Source organism: Neolamprologus multifasciatus, chromosome 1 (assembly GCF_963576455.1).
Source record: "Neolamprologus multifasciatus chromosome 1, fNeoMul1.2, whole genome shotgun sequence".
Lineage (NCBI taxonomy): Eukaryota > Metazoa > Chordata > Actinopteri > Cichliformes > Cichlidae > Neolamprologus > Neolamprologus multifasciatus.
Genome location: NC_140439.1, coordinates 29,580,108 through 29,600,334, shown reverse-complemented (window position 1 = coordinate 29,600,334; position 20,227 = coordinate 29,580,108). Strand labels below are relative to the sequence as shown.

Genomic DNA, 20,227 nt, shown 5'->3' with positions numbered 1-20,227 from the left:
CAATTGATTTTTATCCGTGGTTCCAAGTACTTCACATTCTGTTTTATTTTGGTAGCACTGGTGGAGGCAGTTTTACTAGAGCAGTATTAGCAGCATTAAGGTGTTCTATCTGCTCATCTCTGAGACTTATCTGAGCATATTCTCATACTGTCTTACTGTACAACATGGCACAGGCTTTAGCAGCAATTAATGATGACTGACAGCCAAGAGCTTGGGCAGTGAACAAAGAGACTGAACAGCAGGTCTGTTCCTCACCTGGAAAGGTGTGTCAACTGGCCTTGGACGGTGGAGTAGATGGGATCCAAGTAAAGGAAGCCAGCAATCAGAGGGACAGCAACATGGGCAGTGGGAGTAGCAGTGCTACCACAACTGTTAACAGGTGAGTTAAACATGGGAAAAGGGGGTACTCCTGCAGTGGGAAGTGCAGGCTTTTGTAGCAGTGCAAAAAAATAGCATCTGTGTTTTATTGTTTTTGTAAACTACATGTTTAGGATTATCTGCAGGTTTTGTTGCAAAGCTTAAACATTTTGTTCACTGCAGTTAAAATGTATTTGTGCCTGTGTCAAAGATTTACTTTCGGCAACCAGATAATTAATCGCTGTGGCAAGCATTTTTTTTCATAGTTATGTACTGTATGCAAGGCACAAATCCGTGTTATGTGTATTTATTGCCAAGTGGTAAAATGTAAATGTATACCCCCCCCCCCCCAAAAAAAGAAAAAAGTTTACATTCTCTCTTTCTCTCTAACACAGGAAGGTTTTTAATGTAGTCCAGTGGCTTTCAAAAGTTTTCTGACATTCACAACTTCAGAAGCAGTTTATGCCTAACACATTCTATCAACTTTTACCAATTAAAAATCAATCCAATTTGAATGTTATTATTTTCTTTCCTTATTTCTCTAAAAATGTTATTTTAATTTTATGTCATATATTTACCTTGGTCATCATTACCCCACCTGCTTCAACCGTGGGGGACACGCCACTGTTTGGGGATGCCTGCTATAGTTTGTATTTATAAATTGCGAATATGATTTAAAGTTTAAAAAAAAATAAAATAAAATAATAATAATAATAATAATAATTTAAATAAGGCGCAAATAATATTTACATAACATAACAAATAACCGAAATTAATGCTTATATTTTAAGAGAACGTATTTTGACAATATTAAATATTAAGTAACAAAATGCACATACTTATATAACTGACCATAACCAGACTGCTGTATCATTTTTTTTTTATCGCTAGATGGAGTAAGAGTCTATAAAGAATTTCCGAGGCCCACGTTAGATTTTTCTGTCTACTGCTGACTGATTGGGAACTTAAAAAATACAGCAGGGTCACTAAAAAGCATTTGGGTCTCTTTTTTCTTTCTTTCTATTAACCGTCTTTCATCAACTAAGTTTAACATAAAAATATATTATGACAGCACACAAGTCGGTTACCGTATACAGCACGTCTAATGATGCTTCCCATGTTACACTAAGCAGCAGATGGTTAGCACGTCCAGGCACTAATAAAGCCAAAAGACAACAAGGAATATTTAATTCATTTAAATACTACGGGGCCTGTAAACGGAGACTGAATACCGATGTTAAGCAAACTACTGCATTTTTCATCTTCCTCACTTTTATTTGGGAAAGCCACACATAGTCACATGTCCAGGTCCTCACGCGCCCCAATCACTACCATACGCATCTCTCTATCCTTCCGCGCTGTTTTTTATTTACCACTTCCTGGCTTTCAACAGGCGTAAACCCGATATAAAAGTGAAATAAATCTTTCTTTTTCGTGTTCTTGATGCTATAATGGCCGCAGCGGTTGATATAAGACTCTAAAGACCCCCTTTCCCTTTTTACATGTTCTCTCGGATGGATATCGTAGCATCCCTAGAAAGTAGTGCCATAGCTTGAGGTTCTAAAGAGATCACCTTGAGCTGAGCTCAGTGATACGCCAGTCACATCGGTTCAACCGGTTCAGCAGCTACTAAAGGTGGGTATCCTCAACAGGGGGTTCAGCTGCATTGTCTGTCGATCCATCGGACGTGTCACAGCTTTTAAAAACTGTAAGACTTTTATTTTCAGTAGCTATGTTTTACACTCTGGTAAGATTACTGAGCAACTCTGCGTTTTGCTCACCGACATGTGGTTTCCTGTCTTTCTCATTTACCGGTATTTTAATTGATTACTATTTTAAAGCCTCAAAAATGTAACAGTGTTAATACAGCTAGATGAATACAGTCATCTTAGATCAGCCATTTTAAACCCCTCATATGCGGACTTAGAATGCTTTTAACAGCCTTGTGGCAGTGCTTTTAATAAACGGATAAGCCGAGGGAATGTATGTGTAAATTGAGCAGCTGCTTATATTACAAACTCTCAAAAAGTAGCAGTATTGTTTTTGTAGCCAACCCAGTAAATGTATGAATACCAGCAACATTTTATTTCATTCGCGTGAAACATTGAAGAATCGCTTCCTGTTGCCTCTTGACGTGGGTGTGGCCCCGTCGTCTTTTCGGCTTCCCATTGGTCAATCTCCGTGATGCGTCTAGCTCAGGAAAATGTGACGCAGGACGAGAACGTGACCTTTAGCGCGTTGTCTTTACTATAACTTGATCTGCATTTCTATAAAACACTGCTGCTTTATAGCTGATGTAGCTTTTAAATAATGAGAAAAAAATCGAGTTAATTTCATTGTAGGTGTAATGATGCTTAATTAAAGAATTGCGTGGTATGTGTTCTCCTTTTCCTCCGTGTGCCCGTTACTGCTAAGCTAAATTCATCACGACGCGCATCTTCATCCTTTAATTCATCAGTCTTTTCTCTCTTAAGTAAATGCCGGCCACGTTGGATGTTGTGTATGGCATGGCCGTCCTGTAGATCTAGTTTGAAATATGGGTTTTGTTTGACTACTGTAATTTTCCGCAGTGGTGGAAGGCCTTATTGACACTAGATACATAGGAATGAAGGCAGGTCTCACCCTGCCAGGTATGTGAACACTTCTTTTTTTTTTTTTTTCCACAAAAAGAAGTCTTTTAGCTGAATTTTTAAACTGCAGTTTGATATCCTTAATAATTGTGAAATACACCTCCTGCATATGCTTTATTTTCTGAAATGCAGTTATTTGTATAACACAATAATTGTCATTGATATGACCTTCCTGGGCAAATGCGCTGTTTACAGAATGAAGTCTCATTTACAAGAGCCCAACCAAATCAGATTGTCAGGCAACTGACTGAGTTCTGTTGAAGTGATTAACTCCACAAGAGAACCTTGAGTGTCTTTGCCACTTAAATCTAGACTGAAAGCACAGAACTCTAGAGGCACTGTTGTAACTATTTTCTCACATAAAGGCAGAGTAACCCAAGTTAAATTGAGCCTGTGAACTTAAACTTCAGACTTTTTTAAATCAACAAATACCTCAACAGAAGGTTCTGTGTGACAAACATCTGGGTCATCACTAATATCAGTAATTTTCTGCTTTTGAAATCATTGTAAACGGCACCTATCTGTTTACCACGACCGATGTGAGTTGCGGATGCCACCTGCTGCTGCAGTTAATGAATAAAACTACAATTTCCTCTAGTAGGAACTACTGTCCTTGACCTGCTGTTTTGATAAGAAAGTTTAGCTTTAGCAAAGCTGGTGGTCAGTGTATTAATCTGGACCAAACAGCTGTTGGTCTCTCTACTGTAGATGTATGTTTGCTAATGCCGCATGGAGCCAACTCCACCATTATGAGTATTCCTCTGCCACCACCTGACAAAATGGTCACTCTAAAGGTACACACTACCCTAAATAAAGTTTGTAATAATCTGTAGATTCTAACAACCATCATGTATTCTGAGGATTAGCTTTCTGCCACTTGACTTGCCATGTTGTGTTATTATTAGCCAAAAATCCATTTTTAGACTCGGGGCTACCCTAGAGCGGTAGCAACACTAGTGTTGGAATACTCCTGTACCATCACAGAAGTCTCATGTATGCCGGTTGTATTAGATCGTGGTGACTGTCTAGTCACTGTGGGTGCTCTTCATATCCTTTATCCTCATTGAATGGATTTATTCTTGAGCTCCTGGGAATGTTGCACACATGCACGCACGTTGCTGCCACACTCAGTCCTGCTGTAGCAAGGAGAAGTTTGTGCACTGGAATTGGAAGCTCAAGCACACTGGGGTGGCTATGGAGGTCATTTGTGTTAACATGCTATGTCCCCAAGAGGAACAGGAAGATCTACTGGGGGTATGTAGTGTAACCTGCAAATGGTGCCTTGGTTGAGAGAGTGTGGAGGATTGAAACCATTCAAGAGCCACCTTGGATTAGCCCAGTGTTACATCACATGCTTAGCAGGTCATACAAAATATCATGTCACCCTGGCAGGAATGCTACTGTAACTGCTTATGATTGCACAGCTGTTTTCATAGATAAGTTGGATAAGAAATGGTTTAGAAAGACGTGATAAGGTGGTGAGAGAATATGTTACAAAAGTATATGTCTTACAAAATGATTATCAGCACTCTGCTCTTAGTTGGTCCTGCATCTGTGTCAGGGTTGCTGTAGCTGCTGCTGGTCTGTGACTACTGTCCACTAGGTATCCGGGGTTCAGAGATGCCTCTTTATGTAGCCATTGTGTTTCTCTATAACAACAAGGAGCATACAAGCTGGAACAATGTGTGTTCTTTGGCCAGTCTCATTCCTTCTGGTCCAAAAATAACACTTCACTTGAGGATACAGGCAGTATGAGAGTGTGAGAGGACATTTTTGCTGAACTGCAAAAGACACAGGCAGATAATTCTGTGTATTTGCAGAAGAAAATCTTATCAGATCCCTATTTTATGACAGTAATGATGAGACATTCAGCACATTTTGGGTTGATGCACATTTGAAATCCCCAACCTCAACAAGCAAGGGTAAGCTAGCAATTCTGTCACTAGAAGCAAGCCTGTGGTTTTATTACTATTCCTACTCTTAAATACAGCTATGTATTTTTTTTTTATTTTTTGCCAACTATGGCTGTTTGTGTGTCCTGGAGACACATTATGTAGTGGGAACTACAGCAACAGGGCTTTTGAGCACTTTGGCAAGGGTCAGTATATCTGTCTGTGGAAAGCTTTTTAACACAGTAGCTTTCCAGAGATGCAAGGAACAGCCTAGTAAATATAGAAGGCTTTACATGTGTGCCCACGTGTAGCACCAAGACTGGCTGTATGGTGCAGAGAGACCTATGGCCCTGCCCAGCTTGACGTTTCTGTCACAGTTCTAAATTTTTTTTTTTTTTTTTTTTTTTTTTTTTTTAAATGCATTTCTTTTCAAGTGAATTCTCTCTATCTGTTGTATAAATACAGAATTTTCCTTTTTTTTTTTTTTTTTTTTTTTTAGGGGAGTTGGTTTTGGACATATTTGTAGTCGTCTAACAAATATCTTCTGTAGGAAGTTGCATAAAACTTCATTTCCACATTTCCTTCTAAATGTCTTTAAAGTTCAATACAGTCCATCAACATTGCAAAACTGAAAAGGTTTAACGTTAAAGATGTAACATTTAAATTAGACTGTAGAAAAGAGTGACAATGATGGCATTGCATCTAGATGTTGCATTTTTCTCAGATGTTTTGATTGTCTGATTGTCATCGGGTGTGTTTGTTCAACATGTGCTATTGTACTATTTAATCCATATTGTTAAAGTCGTTTTATTGCTTTTTGGGTCACACCAGGAAATCAATTAAAAACAGCATGCTGCAGTAGCTAGCATGATTACAGGCTCCTTTTGCCCCCTCTGAGATTTTTCCCTGTGGTTCAGCCCACTGAGGGGTTGAGTGTGCTGCAGTAGTGTGACTGAGCTCACGTACAACATTAGTCTGCTTCATTGATGGAAATGTTACATCACCAGTTAGCAGGCTGCTGGCAGTGAGGTTCTGTCTGGAATCCCCCACCATGATGCATTTGCATTTAGGATGTTATGAGTAGAGAAAGTCAGACCACTACCACGTGTCTGCAGTAAATCTTCCACTGAGAATTTACCACAAAGATGCCTTTGGCTTCAGTTGAAGCTGCAGCACCTAAAAATTGTCTGTTTTCCAGATTTTTTTTTTTTTTTTTTTTTTCTGCATCAGCCTTTGTATCCTGTTCTGTGTATATTGGTAGGAAATTAAGACTGGTACTAAAGGTGAAACACTTTAAGTGGCTTTTAGTGACTTGTCAGCCTGTTGCTTTGATTAAAAAAAAAAATACATAAAATAAACCCCTCAAATCTACTTAGAAGTGAAGTTAATCCAATCTGATTAATTTTACTGTCTGTAAAACCAGCCTAATAAATTAAATATTTGTTTTAGTTGTGTAACCACAGCAACCAGAGCCCTAAAAGAAGCTGCACTCATAATCAATATAGATAAGTAATGTTACACCCTGCTGAGACATGCCTACCTTGTTGGATTAAGCGTGCTACAATGCTCATTGATACAGTACCTCTCATAACTCTTGATTCGTAGGCTGAAAGGAAGGGAGTGTCCCAGCCACACATAAAAGTTCCCTGTGTGCAACTGACTATATTGAGTCACTTGCCACTGCACAGGATTTTGGGTAATCTCTGTTCTATACAGCCTTGTGTTTTACAACTAGAAAAGAGTGATGGTTTCCTGTTGAAAGTACAGAAATTCCAACCTTCTAGTTGAGAGATGTGACTGTTAGCATCGGTGACTCAGCAAGAAGGGTGGGTGGTCTAGCAGCTCAATGGGCTGTACTACTCTGTTCTCAGTATAGAATATGAAAATGGCATAGTGAACCAGTATAAGCCTTAGCATGTACTCTAGCGCTACAGATCAACATTAATATATTTCCTGCTAGTCTTTAAGCTATTCCAAAGGGGTTGGAGTTATTTTCCTTAATTATTGAAGCGTGAAACATTCATATCCTCAAATTCAAGATAGTCTTGTGCAAATTCTGTGCTCACAATAACCCAGTGTTAAAAAAGAAATGCAATATTTAGATTTCATAAGCCTAATGTTAAATAGTCTTTGTGTGTGTGTGTCTTTTACCTTTTGGAACTGACAACATTTGGAGTTCGTGACTCTTAGCACTACCATGGTTCAGTTTTTCCCCTTATGACAAACTGAGCCATGACTTGTATATATCACACATTTTGTTGGACTTGCGCAGTCTAATACAAAGGTATACAAAAAGGGCTTAGACTGTTAACAGTCTTACTGTTACTCTATGATATAAACTAGCCTAATAGCTATCCTGTTTTACAACACAAATGCAGGTATGTGGATGATGCTTTATTTATTTTTTCTCTCTTTCCTGTTTAGGAGTTCTCCAGTTGCACCAGGAATCACCATGCCTCAGTTAAAAGGAGATATGGGCTCGGCCTTCATCCAGACACAGCAGCTCTATGCTGCTACGGCCGACACTTTCCTGGAACACATGTGCCTGCTGGATATCGACTCAGAGCCCATCACTGCACGCAACACCGGAATTATCTGCACCATTGGTTGGTCCAACCTACCTTTTTTGTTGTTGTTGTTTTTTTGTTTAACTTGTACTCACACAATAATAGATGTGGAACGAAGCTCTTTGTACATTTAAAAGAGAACTTCTGTTTTTAAAGCCGCTGTTGTATGGGGAAGCTTACAAGCTAAGACACTGCATTTCTGGAGATTTAGTTTTTGGCTTTGTGGTGCAAACGTTGCAACGTTTAGTTAAGTTTTCCGTTCATACCATTGAGTCTTCATACAGTACCGTGTCTTTTAACAAAATAATATCTGTTTGGAATTTTACATTTTGGACTAGTTTGTACACAATGACTTGTACCTCCCTGCTAGTAAACGGTATCAAAATCCTAAATGTTAGAATTTTCAATAACTCTGTGCAGGGCCAGCCTCTCGATCTGTGGACATGCTGAAGGAGATGATCAAGTCTGGAATGAACATTGCTCGCTTAAACTTCTCCCATGGCACACATGAGGTGGGTCTTCCTACAAGTCGGCCCGCTATGTAAATGTCTTGGGCAATGGCAGTTTACATTTCAGACAGTTAAATCTAATTTTATCTGAGCTGATGGTTTCTTCAAATATAGTTTGTTTGTTTTTTGTTTTTAAAGGTGTTGCAGATTCTGAAAATTCAGTGTAGAAATCATTAATAATTTTCTTTGAATTTTTTTTTTAACATACTTGACTTTAATATATTCTTGGACTGAGTAGATTTAGCTGTTTCACAAAGAATCAATGTAACTGTAGATTTGAAAATGGAAAACTAAATCAAAGCTTTGCTGTTTTGCAGTGCTAGAAAAGCAAGCAGCAACACCTGGCTTTGTTTTGGGGTTTTTTCCAGCTGGCAAAACCATAATGGTTTTCTCATAGTGGTTGTGCTGTAACTTTGAAAGTCAGCCAATGTGATTACCTGCCACTTAAGTTATTATTGAAAGCTCCGGTTACCCAGGTAGGCAGCATAAGCCGTGGGAAGGCAGTACCTGTTTATAAAACAACAAACAAGACACTGCTAGTTAATTAGCATGCACTAAGGTGCAAAGCTGGCTGTGTTTAATTTTCTTATAGCATTTCCCACAGCACTGTAGCAAATGTTGGCCAGCATTGAGAAGTAGCAAGATTTCTGGGGGAAAAAAGTGCACCTATATTCTTTATCTTCCTTTAAGATATAACAATGTATTTTAGTCTGTTTGCACTCCTGCTTGTGCTAGGATTTAGTTTCATTATTGGTGTACTACTTTTCATCAACTACTTGACTGAGGAATTTCCTTTTGAGAAACGCTACACTCAAACTTATTATACATGGCACAGTATCAGAAGGTGTCTGTCATAATCAAGTGTAACCTGTGTTCAAGGACGCACACAGTGGCATGTGACCCATCCAGTTATTAACTGTGATAGCTTTATAGCCAAATGCAAGTCCATGTCAGCCCGTGCTTCATGAACTCCTGTCTCAGGAAAACGAGACAGGAAGACGGTGCACCCCGCCCACCATCTGTTTGACCCACTGCCCTCTGACGGCGTGTCAGGTCAATCAGTTCCCACACTTCCAGACTCACAGACGGCTTCTTCCTCTGAGCCATTTGGACTGTAAACATCCCCCCCCTTCCCCAACCAACACACACCCCACTCCTGCCCACCCACCTTACTAATCTGAGCCATGGATTGAGTAACCCCCATCCCTCAGGCCACTCATTTAAAAATAAGTTTCTTTTGTTTTTGTTCCAACTACTTCCAAGCACTTTGCAACTTGGTAGTATACATTTCTCCTGTTTGCTATTTATTCATGCTGCCTACTATTTATATTTTATTCCACCACAGTGGAGCTCCCAAAATTTTGTTGTATGTGTACAATGACAATAAAGGGCTATTCTGTTCTCTATTCTAACCCCATGATGATAACGTATAATTATGACCCAGTTTATAGTCAGTTGTATTTTTATCTGTTAATTGCCTGGCATTACTTTTATGTCTGCTTTGTAAAACCTTTATCTGAGAATAAATGCATAAAATAGTATTACTCTTTAACATGTTTGCAGTGCAAGATGGAATAGAGAGAGTTTGTTAGGCACAGTTTTGACTGAAAGAAATAGTTGGGGTTGACATCTGGTGAAGAGTATTTACTGGAAATATATTAACATATTGACTTCTTCCTTTCTTTACAGTATCATGCGCAAACAATCAAGAACGTTCGTGAGGCATGTGAGAGCTTTGAGCCTGGCAGCATCCAGTACAGGCCTATTGGCATTGCTCTGGACACCAAGGGCCCAGAGATCAGGACTGGCCTCATTAAGGGAGTGAGTTTAGCTCCACTTGTTCTTTACAAAGCTTCAGTAGAATAAAACCCAACCAGAAAGAACAATAACTTATGTGATGATTGTGTTAATGATTTGACAGAGTGGTACTGCTGAGGTGGAGCTGGTGAAAGGCAACATGATCAAGATTACCTTAGATGATGCTTACCAGGAGAACTGCAGTGAGGACATTCTCTGGCTTGATTACAAGAACATCACCAATGTTGTCGAAGTTGGCAGCAAGGTCTACATTGACGATGGACTCATATCCCTGCAAGTCAAGGAGATTGGTGAGTAAAAGCCAGGCCATGATAAATGACGCCAGCCTCAAAGTCTCTTCTTCTGATCTATTATAATACTTAGAAAATACTTATGTTTATTTTTCACCTCCAAAGGCCCTGATTTCCTCAGTTGTGAGATCGAGAATGGTGGCACCTTGGGAAGTAAGAAGGGAGTGAACCTCCCCGGTGCTGCTGTAGACCTGCCAGCTGTTTCTGATAAGGACATCCAAGACCTGCAGTTTGGTGTGCAGCAGGGAGTCGACATGGTCTTTGCCTCTTTCATTCGCAAAGCGGATGATGTGCATGCTGTCCGCGCAGTGCTAGGAGAGAAGGGCAAAAACATTAAGATCATCAGCAAGCTTGAGAACCATGAAGGTGTACGCAGGTGTGTGGAAATGGCTTGCTATATCAACATCTTTTATTTAAATGATGGTGTATTGTAGAGGAGAAATAAAGATTAAGCTGAAACCTTTTTTTTTTTTTAAAAGGGCTTTAAAGTGGTCTTTATGAGTGTATGTTTATGCCATAGTCCTGACAATATATCATAATAAATGGTTGCACTTGATGAATTTGATAAGCTGGAATTTTTCTGTTTTGCAGATTTGATGAGATCATGGAGGCCAGCGACGGTATCATGGTTGCCCGAGGTGACCTGGGTATTGAGATCCCCACAGAAAAGGTCTTCCTTGCCCAGAAAATGATGATCGGTCGCTGCAACAAAGCTGGCAAGCCAATCACCTGTGCCACTCAGGTCAGACAACAGTAAAGAAAATGTTGCATTTCCTCCTAGCACATCTAGTTTGCTGAGTACTCGGTGTACTAATCATCCTGTCGGCCTAAATGTGTTCAGCTACGTAAATTTTAACCAGACTGGTTTTATTTTCCTAAATTATTCAGATGTTGGAGAGCATGATCAAGAAGCCTAGACCCACTCGTGCTGAGGGCAGTGATGTAGCCAACGCAGTGCTGGATGGAGCCGACTGTATTATGCTCAGTGGAGAGACTGCCAAGGGAGACTATCCTCTGGAGGCAGTGCGCACACAGCACATGGTGAGTCAATGTATAATAACAATATCAAAAGATGGGGAAAATATCTTAAATTAGGCCATAAAGAACTGTAATTTAAAGTAATAATTTTGTGATTTGATTGCATGAATTACAATTATAAATTGGAAAAGATTATAGCTACTGGGTGGTTATGCTTTCATTCTTTCCCTTTTTTCCCCTTTCAATTTTTTTTTTTTTTTTTTGTTCACTTTCATGCCCATTGGCATAAACTTTTTACTTTGTCACTTGTTGAAACTTTAAGATGTCAGCAGACATCATCAATATACAAAAGAACCATGTTAAAATTCTCAGTTGGGATAATTGACAAAATCCCAGTGATAATTCCGTCTGTGTTTGGCATTTAAAATAACTCTGACATTGCATGATTTCCAAATCATAATCATGTTGCCTGAACCCCTTCATCTAACACATTGGCTGTTACTGCTATTGTTTACTAGTTACTAAAGTTGCTATGATTTCAGGGAAATCTGTGGAACTTTGGTAGCTGTTAAATAATTCATAGTGCAAATCACTTGTATTCCAGAAAGAGGAAAAAAAATGTGGCTGCTGGAAAAGGGAACAGAAAAAACATTTTTAAATGATGCTACACTCAGAATAATAAATTGTCAATCAATGACCTGATTAACAAGGGACTGTGGAGATTCCTTAAAATTTGCACACTGTATACCCACATTTGTTGTTGTTTAGTTAGGGACAGTCTGAATGAAGTACAATAAAAGTAAAGCACCTTTGATGAAGTCTAAGACCCCATAGAAATTTGCTCTAAAGTATGCACTCAATGCTGTGTTCATTGTTCATGCCCTTTTTTGGCTTACTGCAACTGTTCACAGCTACTCTGCAGTAGAGATGCAGTGACTCAGCAGTCCTGCAGATCTTAGTTTTGAACTTGCTGCCCCTACAGTAAAGTTGGAAGGAATGCTTTAGAATCTTATGTACAGTACAGCCTCTTAATAGCCTCTGTTTATTTAAATAAAACACTTATTTACTAAGGAAAAGGAAAATAAAACTAACCTCTTCTAAGCCTCTGTTAAAAGTTATTTCTGGATGGTTCCTCTTTATTCCTCCTGGCTGCCCTTAACTGTTTCTTCAGCTTTTTGTGCAGTTTGTTTTGACTCACTGTTTGTCATTTGTTCTTAACCCAGTAGCTTCTTTAGGACATATTTGTGATTTAATGTTTTAGATAATTTAATTTAAAATTAATATGCAGTTCACTGTATGTCATATTTAATATCATGTAAAAGTTTTTGTATTTTAATCTTGACATTCCCCTTTTTCCCCACTTACTGCACACCTAAATTCTTATATTGCCTTTCATTTCTTTTTTTACCTCCTTCACTAACTTTTTTTTTTTGCGTCCCTTTAACATTGTCCCTCTGTTTTTCATCTTCCTTAATTTTTTTCCCTTTTTCTTGTCACTTATTCTTGCTTTACAACTGTTTGCCTGGTTTGAAAACTCCTTTCTTCGATGCATCTTGCCCTCACTTGTGCCAGATTGCTCGTGAAGCCGAGGCAGCCATGTTCCATCGGCAGGTGTTTGAGGACCTGCGTCGTTCCACGCCGCACTGCAAAGACCCTGCTGAGGCCATTGCAATCGGTGCCGTGGAGGCCTCCTTTAAGAGCTTGGCCTCTGCGATCATTGTGCTCACAGGCTCTGGAAGGTAGGCAGGTTATCTGGTCTGCCAGTTGGTGGAGGTCACTAATAACTGTATTTAAGGAGTCTGAGAGGCAGCGTAGGGCCAGGCAGGGACTTTCCAAGGGAACAACTGGGAGAGCTGGCAAACATAACTAGACTCATGGTTGGATGTTAAGAAGTTCTATAGAAGCAGTTAAATGCTCGTGTGGGGACCCTAAAGAAAAAAGACAACATATCCCCAACCCTCTTACTCAATGTTCTTCTTCACTGATTTGTGTGTGTGAACATCTTCATTAGCTTCATTGGCCATCCTTGTTTAACCAGGAGTCTAGCTACACATTTGCCAGTTAATCCCATTGGTGTGAGTACCTCATTATATAGTGTGTGTGATTGAGAGTAACCCCTCCCCAACCCTTCCCTTCGGGGTTCAGATAGCACGAGAGGCCGAGGCAGCCACCTTCCACAGAAAGCTGTTTGTGGAGCTGAGGAGACACTCGCAGCTGACCAGAGATCCTACAGAAGCAGTAGCTGTTGGAGCTGTTGAGTCATCCTTCAAATGCTGTGCTAGTGCCGTTATTGTTCTCACTAAGACTGGAAGGTAAGGAAAAGCAGAATAGAGGTGACATGATTCGGGTCCGAAGGTAAGGTGTCGCCAAACGTGTGCCCGCCCATTTAACCCAGCTCCTCAGTCTTCCTCAAACACCTAATGTACATGTGTGTGTGATGTGTGATAACAGTAACTAATTTTATAAAAAATGAGACTGTTATGTCATTAGCCCAGGTGCCCATCTTTTAGACTCTTGTCATTTATGTGAAATTTTAGTTTGGATTGTTGTATTGGCTCAAAATGTTTGAAAACTTGTGACAAAAATATTATTTTAAAACCATAACTTATTTACACACTATTGTGTAAATATGCAGATTTTGAAAAATTGCCAGCATTTTTCTCTTCTCGTTATTAGCTGTACAGCAGCTGGTTTATTCAGAGAACGCCAAGTTCACATTTAACAAAGTGATCCTTTAACAGTCTTTGGTATTAGAGGATTACTTGGTCTTTAACCGTGGACATCTTGGGCTACTGACAGTGACCTTAAACCTCTGCATATTGATGCTAAAACATAAGTGTTGTCACTTATTTTGGGCTACTCTGACCACTCACTATGGAAGTGTTAGAGACTCTGGTTGCTTCCCTTGCCTCTCATACCTGTTGGGAGCAGGAAACTGTAAAAACTGAGAAGTAGAAATGAGACAGACTATCTGAGAACACTTGTGTGTGGGTGGTGGATTATTAATTGCACTGAATTGCTTCTTTCAGGAAACCATCAGTATGGAGATGATTTGCATATATTAAGTTGTTAGTGATTTTCAGCACTAAGTAAGAAACTAAGTATTATGAGTTAAATGCTTGGATATGTCTGCTTGGTTAAATGTTTTGCACTTTTTGAAAAAAAAATCTAATTAAAACCTCATTGTTCTGCACAACCTTTTTTAACTACTACTTTACAAAACATTGGGATTGTTTGTTAAATGGATCACTGAAACATTGAGAGTAGGCTGGAAGTAGTATGTGAACCCCTAATGATATCAAGTATAACAACTGGAATCAGAAATAAAGGAAGAGTTCCATTAATGAAACGTGACTGGAGGGCTTTATAATAGGAAAAATTTCAGGAATTTGCTAATGTGAAATCGTGTTCCAAAAAGAAGTCAGCCTTGCAATCAAAAGGCACCGAATACCATAAAGCTGTAAAGAAGTTCAAAGTCCTTTATAAAAGTTTATATGTTGATCAGTCTATTGTTAGATAAGAAAAATGATTTAATACTGTGGCTGTGTCCTTGACCGAGATGAGCGAAGCTTCTAGCTGTCTGTTAAAAGACGAGTTGGGTAAAGTCGCTGTTCACAGATGTACCATGTGCTAATCATAGGACACATCAATTGGTACAGTAGCACAGAGCAGGGATAACAATACACTCTAGAAATAAACATTAGTTTGTCAGAGCACCTTGACATAAAACACTGTTTAATTCCCTTTTTTTTTTTTTTTTTTTTTTTTTTTGCTGATGAAATCTTAAATTAAGGTTACTCCATAATGAAGCAAAAAGATGGTAGCTACAACAGGACAGATATAAAATTAAACATGCTCATTAAAGACACCATATTGCAATTATTTGCCTAAGAACATGTGGTTATCTTTACTTGATCATTTTAACTTTGAGACTTGGGCTATGATTGGACCAATCAATACAAATTTTTTGGCCAGTTGTAATGGGTTCACCTGCTCCAGTATGCATTAAAATCCATCCATTTCCTTTTTGGAATCTCTTCAGTAAACTTGTACTACTGCAGTCTTTACATCAATGAAATATGGATGAAGTGTTTAGTTTCCTCTGTGTCCGTGCAGGTCTGCCCACCTGATCTCCAGGTACAGGCCCCGTGCCCCGATCCTCGCTGTGACCCGTAATGCTCAAACGGCTCGTCAGGCCCACCTGTACCGCGGCATCTTCCCTGTCCTCTACACCAAGCCCGCAAACGATGTGTGGGCAGAGGATGTAGACCTGCGTGTCAACTTTGCTATGGAAATGGGTAAGCAGCTGTTACCTTTAATACCCTGTATACTGTAAACCTAATTTAATACATCAAATAACCACTGCTTCATTTATTGTTTCATAATGATTTTTTCTTTTCTTTTAGGCAAGGCCAGAGGCTTCTTCAAAGAGGGTGACGTTGTCATCGTGTTGACTGGCTGGCGTCCGGGCTCTGGTTACACCAACACCATGCGTGTAGTTCTGGTGGCCTGAACAGCCAGGAGGGCAGCTCTGTTTTCTTTTAATTTTTTTCCCCTTTCATCTATCTTTCATAGCGTTCCAACACCACATCTCACTCCTGCTCACAGCCTTTGGAATCCAGACACTGGGGCTCACATGCTCTACCATTCAACAACTTAGCATTTAGGAAATGATGCAAAGGATTTTTGAAAAGGTACAACCCTCATGGTCGAGGTTTTGAGTGTGAGTGGAGTGTGTTTTTCGCACAGTTCTACCTATGTTCCATTCCTTTCAATTACCTAAATCAAACCAGTCTTCAGGGCCTCACACACCCTGACCAGAAACTGCTGTATTTGTTCACTCAGAACACTTGTATAACTTTAAAAGTTGAATTTTATGAGTGACTGCTTCCTGGTCTGTGTGCATGTGCGTACTGACTCATGTTTAGGTGGGGTTGGTGGTGGAGCCAGCTGACCTTACCAGAGCCCCTTGAGTCTGTAAGGGCATACTAAAAACACTCCTCAGCTGGTTAATTGAACAAAGCAGTGGCATTCTCTGGGCTCCTCGCACGGTGGCTCCACCACTCCACCCAAACAAATCCTGCTCTAGTGCTGTCTATATGAAGTGTCCTCATTTGCCAGCTTTCACTGTACAACAGTGTATATGTAAGTGTTGCACTCCTAATTTACTCCACTGTTACATTCAATATTATACTTGACTCTTGTGAGTGGTGAACTTTTGTTTTGGGACATCCAATACTACTTATATTTTGACTGTCTATAGAAAGCTAGTTTTGGATGTCTAATTCAAAGATAGTTACTGTGTTTGTGTGTTTAGTTGTGTCAAAGCCTTTTAAATTTCTTTGCATTTAGATGATATCAAAGTTGGCACCTATGGAAAAACGTGTGGTTCACTAAAGATGACTTGTGTGATTGAGTATAGGACTGATGTAAAGATATGAAGCCCTGACCCTCTAAGTCAAAGGTGGTGATGGGTAGGATCCCAGATTTTCTATCTCTGTTGGTGACCCACTGTAACTGTCTCCACGTGTGTAACATGCTTTTGATTGTAATGCTAGAGTGTAAGAACTAACAAAATGTAAAGGAGTATTATAATGCTTAGCTGGTGTACTGAGCTGTCCAACAAGACTTGAGTTCCATCAATAAAAGAGATGAGCACCTATCTGAATGTTGTGATGTGTTTGAATCATTGTTTGTGAGTATATTCAATTTCCGTGCACAAAGTAAAGGATTCGGGTGAAAAAAAAAAAATTCATTGTCAGACTTGACTCCTTTATTAAAATTTATTTAAATGTGTTCTAATCACCAAAAGGTTTCACAGTGGTACAGTGTATTGCTAGACGCAACAGTATCCAGGAATGTAAGAACTTACAAGTCCAGTTGGCAAAGTGTTGTTTTTCCATATTTGACCATTAATGACAATATTTTTAACATCTTCTGTAGTGGCTGGGTTTGGCTGAAGGATAGTCTTTATCCTTACAACTTGATGTGTTCCTTGCAGTGGTGTAGGAATAAAGGTTAATTTTGAACCAATAAAAGAAAATTATCTGGCACCCGTTAATCACAGCATGGGTACGTGTTTAACATTTACTGGCAGTCCTGGCTGTACACCACCCCCACCTGCCTGCGGATCTCATCCTCCAATTCAGCCAGCAGGAGAGAGTCTGCATGGGACATGACAGTACTTTCCTTCAGCCCTAGGAGGGGAAGAAATAATGTTAGGCTTGCTTATGTTTTTAAGTAGTGTTTCTGATGCCACCTTGTGTTAAAGTTGTGCATTACAAGTCAGGCAATTGCCAAAATATTTGGACCATTAATGATTTTTTTTTTTTTTTTCCTTAGTGTGGATGCAGACTAATAATCTAAAAGTCTCAGTACCTTTGAGCAAACACTGTCGAACCTCTTCTGCTTCATAACGCATTCCTGTACTATTGGTGAAGTTGAGAGGCAAATAGGGTTCTGGAACTGGGTACTCTGTCTCCTTCTCATTCACCACTAATGATGTGGGGCACCACATAGGAGTAGGGACCTAAAAAATAAATAAATTTAAATAAATAATATTAAAAAATATATATAGATAGAGATATATAGATATTTACTTCAGAAATTACCTTGGTTGACTTTGAAATGATATGTATGATGTATATCCTTAATGATTAACAAAAAAAAGGTTTGCTCAAACTAATAAAATTTTATTTAACCTTTGATGACCTACCCGAACTGTGCCCTTTGTTCCCATAATAATGGCATCATTGGGCAGCTGTACACCTGAGGAGCAGGTAATCACTGCCATTCTGTTCTTGGAGTACTTCAGAATGGCGACCACGGTCTCATCCACTCCTATAATAACAATATAATATATATTAAATATATTGTTATATATTTGTTATTATATACTATAATAGCAAAGAAAGTACATTTGGTAAAGACACATTAGGATGAAGGAATATGGAGACATGGTTGGCTGAAAATATTGGACCATAAATAACTGCTGCAGTTCAACCTTTATTGTGCCTCATAAAGGCAACAATAGATAAAGACTTAAAAAAGGAATGCTGTAAAAGAAAAAAATCTGAGTTCACACTCAGCAGGTGCCATGGTGTCACTAAAGTGGAACATTAACTTTACAACTTGAGCTTATTTCAGATTTCAGTTCCCTATAATGTTATCACATGACAAGCTGCAACTGAAAACAGCTTTGTCACTGTCAGCTCTATTGTGGACCACAAAAATAATACATTTTAGCGACTAAAATGTCAACAAAGATTGTTTTTTCATAGTTTTTAAGCGAGCATGTCAAGCAGAAAAAAAAAGAATGAGTCAGCTATTCCACCATTGCCATTTGACTCAGGACAGTAGTATAAACAGGATTATCGTGTAAGTACAAAACTACATGTTAATAAGTGACACGGCTTTAAAAGTCATTACCAGTCTCCACGTGCACTACTCCACTAGCTTGGATGCTCTCTGGCTTCTCTCCATTATACACCATGGATACAAACTGCAAGCAGTAGATCCCAATGTCTAGTAATGCTCCTCCACCTAGCTCCTTCTGCACTGCTCTCGGTACATGCATCAATGGCACACCAAACTCTGATCTGACCATCTTCACTTCGCCCAGCTCCCCCTGGGCCAGCAATCGTCTGATCTCAACTGAGACTGGGAAAAAGCGGGTCCAAACAGCCTGGAACAAAAACACAGTAGATATTTCATACACTCACATTATACGTACTTCGTTCTGAGTAAATTACATAGAATCATCTAAAAATAAACTAAATGTTTTTACATTCTCTTACTTACATGAGGGTTTGACACTTTGACGTGCACCAAAATTGAAATAAAGAAACACCTATGACTAATAGTGAAGGTGAAAAATAACACCAAGAAGAGAATTTCCTTTTTCTTCATGGTTTTCTGTACTTGTACCTCCATGAGAAAGACATCATTCTTTTTGGCTGAGGCCAGAATCTGCTGCACCTCCTTGGTGTTCATAGCCAGTGGCTTCTCACACAGCACATTCTTCTTGGCATTTGTAAAGAGCAAACAAGTGTTCAGATGGTACGGGTGGATTACTCCGATGTACACCACATCTGCAAATACATAAAGATGCCGACCAGAGAGAGCACCATAACAAGAATGATTATGCAGTCTAACAAACATCTAAGTCCTAACTAGAGCAGGAGCTTTAAATCATCAGCGAAGCAAACTGAATCAGCAAACTTTTGGCAGAAACTGACCAATGTCAGGATCTCTGGCCAGCTCCTCATAACTGCCATACGCTTTGGAGATGCTGTGTTTTTTGGCAAATTCCTGTGCATCCTCCAGCTTGCGTGCTGCCACAGCCACAACCTGTAAATACAGTCACAGATGAGTTCCTCCTGTCAATAACTAAGTAAGCAGGCAGTTTCTTGTTGAGTCTTGTCTTGTTTCCCGTTCCAGTTTATATAAATCTTCTGGATATATAACAATTAGGTAAGATTTTTATCTTTTGTTAGTATACAGGGTCCCTCAGTGCCACCACCAGGTCGTCAGTTAAGTGTGATATGACACACACACACACAGAATCTTTAACTCTCAAGGCCATTTTGTATTCACAAACCAGGAAAAGCCAGTCTCAAGTTGCTGTTTCTTTGTAAACTTCGTTGCAAATGAAACGGAAGTTTTAGGGAAACTTATAGATATTTATGTACCATACCTGTTGATTTGTGGAGTGCCAAGAATTTGAAATGCCCATCTATTGCGTTATTTACGGTAAACATGTAACGCGTATTGTCAACATACTGCAAACTGTAACTTGCAGTTTTCGCAAGTTCACGCCGGAGTCACTTGTATCGGCTTTTGTTAAAGACACAAACTGCAAATATACAACATTTCGTCAATCGAATGTTGTAAGAAACTGATTTCAAAAGCACTTCTAATCAGTAGAAACTGAGCGGCTACAGGAAACCACGCTGAGTGATAAGGAGAAGGTTTATGTTTGATCACCGGATAGATTTGTGAGCAGTAGTTCGCTAACAGAAATACCTGATGGTCTTCAGGTGGAAGAGTTTTCAGGGCCACGGTGAAGTCATGACTGATCTTCCCGGCGCTGCAGATTCCCCACCTGGTTGCCATATTGGACACGGCGGACTGAGACAGATTCAAAGCAGCAGTGTCTGTTCTCGGCCTCAGAGTGGCGACACAGCA

General features: G+C 39.5%; 2 protein-coding genes across 8 annotated transcripts; one reads left to right on the top strand and one right to left on the bottom strand.

Annotated features, from left to right (window-relative positions):
• Positions 1 to 193: 193 nt before the first annotated feature.
• pkma (pyruvate kinase M1/2a) lies at positions 194 to 16,703 on the top strand. 7 transcript variants are annotated; one of them, XM_085163603.1, is made up of 11 exons: positions 194 to 379; positions 7,307 to 7,485; positions 7,867 to 7,958; positions 9,645 to 9,776; positions 9,877 to 10,063; positions 10,169 to 10,439; positions 10,655 to 10,805; positions 10,952 to 11,104; positions 12,614 to 12,780; positions 15,158 to 15,339; positions 15,448 to 16,703. In XM_085163603.1, exons 1-11 carry the CDS (start codon positions 339 to 341, stop codon positions 15,552 to 15,554), a joined length of 1,662 nt encoding a protein of 553 aa, XP_085019729.1. In that variant the 5' UTR covers positions 194 to 338; the 3' UTR covers positions 15,555 to 16,703. The 7 variants fall into 7 exon arrangements, with proteins under 7 accessions (XP_085019729.1, XP_085019722.1, XP_085019739.1 ...); XM_085163596.1 differs by having other exon boundaries at positions 195 to 379; positions 7,304 to 7,485; XM_085163613.1 differs by lacking the exon at positions 194 to 379 and adding an exon at positions 1,863 to 1,992 and having other exon boundaries at positions 7,304 to 7,485.
• On the bottom strand, positions 16,566 to 20,196 carry dhdh.2 (dihydrodiol dehydrogenase, tandem duplicate 2). Its single transcript, XM_085163681.1, has 7 exons — positions 20,066 to 20,196; positions 19,279 to 19,390; positions 18,968 to 19,131; positions 18,470 to 18,725; positions 17,757 to 17,881; positions 17,420 to 17,570; positions 16,566 to 17,238 (listed from the first exon to the last, which is right to left on the bottom strand). Exons 1-7 carry the CDS (start codon positions 20,153 to 20,155, stop codon positions 17,129 to 17,131), a joined length of 1,008 nt encoding a protein of 335 aa, XP_085019807.1. The 5' UTR covers positions 20,156 to 20,196; the 3' UTR covers positions 16,566 to 17,128.
• Between the last annotated feature and the right edge of the window lie 31 nt (positions 20,197 to 20,227).